Source organism: Macadamia integrifolia, unplaced genomic scaffold, assembly GCF_013358625.1.
Source record: "Macadamia integrifolia cultivar HAES 741 unplaced genomic scaffold, SCU_Mint_v3 scaffold1484, whole genome shotgun sequence".
Classification (NCBI taxonomy): Eukaryota; Viridiplantae; Streptophyta; class Magnoliopsida; order Proteales; family Proteaceae; genus Macadamia; species Macadamia integrifolia.
The window spans coordinates 150,018-156,981 of NW_024868223.1; the positions used below are offsets into that span (position 1 = coordinate 150,018).

Below are 6,964 nucleotides of genomic sequence, written 5' to 3' on the forward strand. Positions count from 1 at the left end.
GGGTGCATGGGGCGCGGTGGGGAGGGCCCAGTGGGGATGGATGTGAATAAAATCTCACATTTTGATTATTTTTATATTATCCATGCTTTGGCTAGGCCCATAAAACTATTATTTTTTTATTTTGGGCTCTCAGTCCATTTTGGGCTATGTTAAAAAATGCTCTCGTATATTGTCCATAAGATGTGTACACGTGCATAAACAAGCATGCACACTCACAAAGACTTAGACATGTTATCTACATAGATATATATATATATATATATATGTATGAGGACAGTGATTAATTAGATTTGGTTGAAATAGCTAAATTATTTGATCAGACCCCCAAAAGAAATTAAAAGAATAAAAGAAGAAGAAGAATTCTAGTGTATTTATATAAGGGACTTTCTTATTAACACCCCTCAATGTGTCAAATAATTTGTAATTTTACTTTTTTTTTTTTTCCTTTAATATTACACACAATTTTTCCAATGAAAATATTTATATGTGTATTTGAAATGTATGCATGAGAATGACACTTTTTTTTTTTTTTTAACAATGACACCATTTGATAAATACATAATGATATGTTACTTCCAAATTATTTCTCAAAACCCTTTCTCACATCTGATTTAAATAAATTTAATGAATAAGACAATGGACAATTAAAAGGTATCAAGTTCTAAATACACCAATAGAGGAGGTATCATTTAGACACACTATCTTATTGACACCCCTCAAGGTGTCTAATAATTTGTAAATACACTTTCTTATTAACACACCTCAAGGTGTCAAAATAATTTTTGTAACCTTACCTTTTTCCTTTTTAGCATGATATACAATAATGTCATTTTTACATGTATATTAGAAAATTATGCAGGATAATAATATAATGATAAATCATTTTCAAAATATTTTTGAAAATCCTTTTTATAGGCTTATGTTAAAGAATTTGGGAATAAGACAATGGTCAACTAAAAAAGGTATCAAGTTCTACATATAACTATGGAGGTGTCATTCCCACACCAAATAAAACCATAGAAATACCCTTAGTTTTTTTTTTGGTTGCTTGCTAAGCTGATAAGATGAGTCATCTGTGAGGGGACAAAATCATTTTCCCACATACGGACGCCAAAATTTATAAATGAAATAATTGAAGTATCCAAGAATTTCTCTGCAAAAATAAAATCGCCATTGAAACCAAATTTCGGACTAGGATATGGATAGATGGATACCAGAAGAATTGCTTTGATATTGTTGTGAGTGAGGGGGATGTTGAACGTCGAGTCCTTCTGAGCTTGGAGCAAAAGATCTACAAAGTCTTCTTGATTTGATTGCTCATCATCTTTTTTCCCCATGAGATGTTCTTGGATCACTTGATCAAGGAACGCATCTAAGCTTTTGAAAGTCTTGTTTATTTTTCTGTCCAAGCCACTCAGTTTATCAATCCATCCCAACAATGGGAAGAAGTCACGCACACAAAATACTCCAAAGATTGCTACCAAATCCCTCATCAGTTGCCATACTTTGCTCTCATTGTTGTCTTCTCCATGGTATTTCCCACCCAAAGCAATTCGTGAGATCAAGTTATTGGATGTAATGAGTAGCAAATCAGATATATTAACTGGGTTTTCAATTTGTGATGAATGATTTATCTTCTCAATCATGATACCAACTACTTCTTCTCTATCAAACTTAAATGACTGTACCCTCTTAACACTCAAGAGCTCTAGTACACAAAACTTCCTCACCTGTCTCCAATACTCACTGTAGGGTGCAAACGCCAAGTCGCTCCAGCCATAGAAGAGCTTCTCACCGGCAGCCATTCTGGTCCTATTTGAAAACACAATATCTCTAGACTTTGTGATCTCTTCAAGAATCTCAGCAGAGGAAACTACAAGAGTTGGTGAAGAGCCCAATTGCATGAACATGAGAGGTCCATACTTGTGAGAAAGATCTCTAAGAGAGCGATAAGGGAGTGTCCCCAGCTGGTGAAGGTTTCCAATAAGGGGAAGCTTTGGTGGAGATGGTGGTAAATTGGATTTCTCGGCTAGTCTAGCAATCTTTAATATAATAAATAAAGAAGGAATGAAGAGAAGAAGAAGTTGAAGAATCTGTAACGCTTGCAGTTCTTCCCACCATGGGAGCTTCAATAGTTGTAGAGCCATTGGTGGTGAGTGATAAGATCATCCCACTTATGCTTGCAAGGTTAATGAAAACCAATACCCACTCTCTTCATATAAAGAACGTTTGTTTCTGATAAATCATTTTATAATGAAAAAACGAAAGACCAAAATTTCAATGCACAGTCACCACCGCCTCTAGAGTAGGGGGTCGAAATGACCATAACCCCCCTATTTGACACGCATTGTAATCCTACCCCCTAATGTGGCTATGTACCCTAAAAAATGATGATAATTTCCATAAGCAAGTGGTTTAATTAGAAATCCCATGAGAACAATCAAAATGCTTCTCCAGAAAAAAAAATCCCTAAAAAAAAAAATCTACATACAAGTTGGCAAAACTATTTAATATTGATTTGGGTAAAATCATAATTGTAGAGTTGTAGAAAAAGTGGGATACTGCCCCTTTATTGATTCTTCAAGATATCAATTATGATTTTCAACTAAGAAATAGATATAGATTTATATAAATTTATAATTTTTTATTATTTAATTGCTTCTTTGTTGATTACTATGTCGAAGGTGAAGCTGCAATTTAATGATTTAAGCTGATTCTTTGTTCTCTAATTTATTTATTCATTAATAAAATTCCTTGATAAAAAGAAAACAAGGTAGTAGAAAAAAAATGTCTTGGTGAGAGTTCACTTTCATTTGGGCCTACTCAATGTTAGGTGGAGAAGAAACACACCAAAGAAATCAGCTTGTTGGATCTTACAAAAATAAAATAAATTATCTTATATGTAAAGATGTAAAGGTTATATGAATGTGATAGGTCATTATCATTAGTTCAATTATTGTTGATTATTTATTACATAGTATTTATCTTATATCATATCTGGTCGTCATATCATGGGGCAAGACCTCTTTATGGAGAAAGGGACTTGCAAAAGGAGTTATGGGTGTAAATCTCTATTAATTCTCCTTGGTAATTGAGGATCGACTACCTCCTCATTAAGTCACACAATTTTCTATTTTTTCTCCCTATTTCTTCTTCCTTCTTTGCCTAATCTCTCTCTCAGGATAGGAAAGCAAGGGCACATACCAGAAAGCAATTTAGCCCTGTCGCAGAGGTCCTCCTCTGAGTAATCAAATTCTAGACCCTTCTCAGCTTGATAGCCTAAATGATTCTCTAACTGAATGGACTGGCTCGGAATCTGAGTACGTTCACTTCCTCCATTTTTTATAGAGATAATAAGATCAGAGATCAAATGTTATGATGTTTCTACGTCCATTCTTTAGATGAAGAAAACAAATGGAAAACACAAATAATGATCACACAATTATACATAAGAATTTATAAGATTCGATAAGATCCCGATCATGAGACCTTTGGCCTCTTGACTATCTTACGTAATAAACCCACTTTTGTCACCAAAGGAAAATAAGAAAGGCATTAAATTAAATATGTTATGCCCACGTCGACATTAGCATGGATGGCTATGGGTGGAAGCCTCAATGGCTGTGAGAGAGACAGAGAGCTCGAGAGAGAGCTCGAGAGAACAACTGATTGAGGGTGGGGGACCTAGGATTCACGTTGCGGAAGTCTTCATCTATCTTTGCCATACTATTGAGAAGCCTTGGAGAAATATTTGGATAAAATTCAGATTCAGAGATGACGCTGATGTAGGAAATATTTTATTTCACAATTATATTGCCCCTGTGACCAATTGAGATTGACTAAATATATCTCTGTTAAATAATTGGATTTATTATCTATAGAAGCCCACCTCTTGTCAAATAAGAAATAGGTTCCTATCTATTTAGCACTGCTTGACGGGAGGGTGCATTAATATCTATATATAAGACTCTAGGTCCTCCTCCTACCTTAATATCATTCTCCTTATTGGAACATAGAGCATTAAAGGGAGTTAGTGTGAAAAACCTAGAGACTCTGATTATTGCAATGGAGATCAAGTAATGACAAGCTTAAAGCAAGGCAGCCAGTTCAATCGATGGCGAATGGTTTGCATCGTTGTCCTATTGTATGTCTGTAATTCATGAATGCACAAGCAAGATCCAATCTATGTTTGTATAAGGAATTATCTCCTATAGCTGAGACCTATTGTTCCTCAGGATTACAAGGTATGTCACTTCTTTCTTCGATTACTGCTTGTTTTCCATGTATTCCCGATATTTTATTTCAAATGATTTGTTATATTAAAGTTCTTTTTTCTTACTCTTCCTGCTCATATTGATTCCTTATGGATTTTTGTTAGAGTTGCTGGGATAGTCGGTAAGTAGAAGAAAGCTTGAGCTCAGAAAAAGAACTGGGGAACGCTTGGAGATGGAAATATCAATGACTTGGTGGTTACATTGTTAAAACTTTAAAAAAGGGTTTGGGAAGGTATGGAGAAGAAGGAGAAGATTGACTAGGGAGAGCACTAGTGAAGCACCACAAAGAGACGGTGCAGCAATACAAGGACTAGGAATTTCCATTTCACTGGTTTTGTGTGTGTGTGTGTGCGTTAGGTCTCAAAGAGAGTCAAACCATGACCTCCTAATTTTGAGGTGTTGGTCTTTGGTAACTGAGCAAACCCCTTGGGAATGAGTTGAGTTACTACCTTCTAAACTAGAGGAGGATGAAATATTCATTCCCTTACTGTTATGCTAGCGTAAGTGGATTAATTTGTTCGAATTGTATGATCTCTCACACCTTTTATCAAATAAAGAAAATAGAAATTATCATATTATATAAGTAAATATTTTTCTAAAGTAAAATAACATTATCTGATGCTAATTCTAATGCAAAATATATATATATATATATATTAGTAAAAACACACGCGCATTTAGTGGCGAAACATTTTTTTTTAGCTTGTGCGTTTATGAAAATAACAAACTAAATGTATTTTAACCATATATGTATCCATTGAATTAATTAGCAATTTAAGATAACTATTAGATATTAATTTCTTAAATATCAAATAATGATAGACACTTGTGGCTTTGTTTTTTTTTTTTTTTTTTAAGAAAATCTTATTTATTTATTTTTGCTTTGAAAGGGGTAGGGGATGAGTGCGACGTTCAAGTATACAAAATCGAACATGGGTTCAGCCTCTACTGATGGATCTATCGGAATTTATCTTACATTTGGATGAAAGCCTCAAAATTAGAATCAGAAAATAGAAATACGAAATTCTCAAAATCTATGATTTTTTGGAGTTATTATTATTATTTTTTTTTAATGGCAAAGGGTTTTGTGCACAACCATGCATAAAGCCATTGGATGGGAGATGAAGTCTACATGCACCCCTTTTAACTCTATCCGATGGTTGTGTGTATCACGACTGTTCACAAAAACTTTTGCAATTTTTTGTTAAGTAAAAGTGAAAACAATGATGGAAAAAAAAAATGAAGATGAAGCCATCAAACATGAAACCCTTTAAATTATTAGGGCTGTGATAAAATTAAATTAAAAAAGAGGAAGAAAACCAAACTGATATATAGCATTTGGAGGGGGGGGGGGAATGAAGGAACAATTAAGAATATTGAATTCACTACCCTACAACATTAAAATGATACAACGAGAATCCACAACTAACATTAAGTGGTTGCATAATTTGATTTATAAAAATTTTATGACTAAGCATTGAAAACCATAACCCTCTATCCTTTAGAATGCTTCTGAAATCAAGAGAACAATGCTTATTAATCAGCAATATTAATTTGCCAATGAAAACTTCTACTTGCTTATTTTGTAGGTGTCCATGCCGCTACACCTAATTGAATAGAGTTCAAAAATTTTATCCCATATCTTCTGAAAAAGTTCAAGACTAAATCGAAATAAAAGCAAAAGTATCAAAAGACAGAAAATTCCTAGTACAATTTAAATGCATTTCATTTATTTTTAATATTTCTTCCATATTCCACAATTAAAACCCAGTACTTGTGGTGCCCATTCACATAGAATGCATATCTTAGACTTATGAGGAAAAAATTTCTTCACATACTCCAATATTAAGTCCAATATCATCTAGCAAAATTTAAATTTCATTTTGATAGTATTTGAGTCAGACTTTTATGGCTGCAATGTGTGTGTACCTGTTGGCGATATAAGGGCGTGACAGTAATAACGAAGGATTCCTCTTGCTGGAAAAAATCCTTTCGGGACATTTTCAGCATATATCCAAGCTTCAAAGGCATTATCAATATAAAAGAATCTAGCTCTAGTATACAAATCATTCGGTTTATGATGCTGAAAGCCATATGAAACACAACAAAATGAAGAATAGAGAAATAATACACAAGGTCTATATGGACAATTACCCACAAGGCATGTTCAAGGAGGGCTAAATTACAGAAATGACCAAACACATTTTATTCTATATGAAAACAGAGCAGGGTATCGTAGAGTTAGATCAACCTTCTTATAAAAGAAAAAATCTTGCTACAGGACAAAGGTTCAATGCTTAGTGGATCAGCAAGCGAAAAAGGTTCCCAGCATGTTCTCTGGACAAGCTCTTGGATAACATGAGTAGAGTCAGAATTTTCATTTGAGTTTGATAAACACGATTTGATGGAAGAGGGAGGGTGAAATTTTCACTTCCCTTCCCTTTACTTTCCCTTGCAACTCATGATGTGAAATGAGATGTACATTTAGAGAAAAATGAAACACAATGGGTTATCAGAGTTTGTTCTAGAGAAAAAGAGACTTCAGAAGAAGCAGAGACTTCAGACAACATAAGTGAACGGAATGATGTTGGCATATTCGAGTTAAGCAAGCAAGTAAACTACTTCTCTTCGTTTTTCAATTTCTCCAAAAAGATATCCTTTGGGTAAATGAGATGTCGGTTCAGGAACTG

At 34.0% G+C, this 6,964-nt stretch overlaps 1 protein-coding gene across 1 annotated transcript in view; it reads right to left on the reverse strand.

Moving 5' to 3' along the window:
* LOC122063866 (cytochrome P450 71A1-like) overlaps nucleotides 1-2,165 on the reverse strand; it is a 3,083-nt gene extending 918 nt beyond the window's left edge. Inside the window, exon 1 of the mRNA XM_042627559.1 lies at nucleotides 1,215-2,165. Coding sequence (XP_042483493.1) covers nucleotides 1,215-2,147 — 933 coding nt within the window. The 5' untranslated portion in view covers nucleotides 2,148-2,165. The remainder of the gene's footprint in view (nucleotides 1-1,214) is intronic.
* Between the last annotated feature and the right edge of the window lie 4,799 nt (nucleotides 2,166-6,964).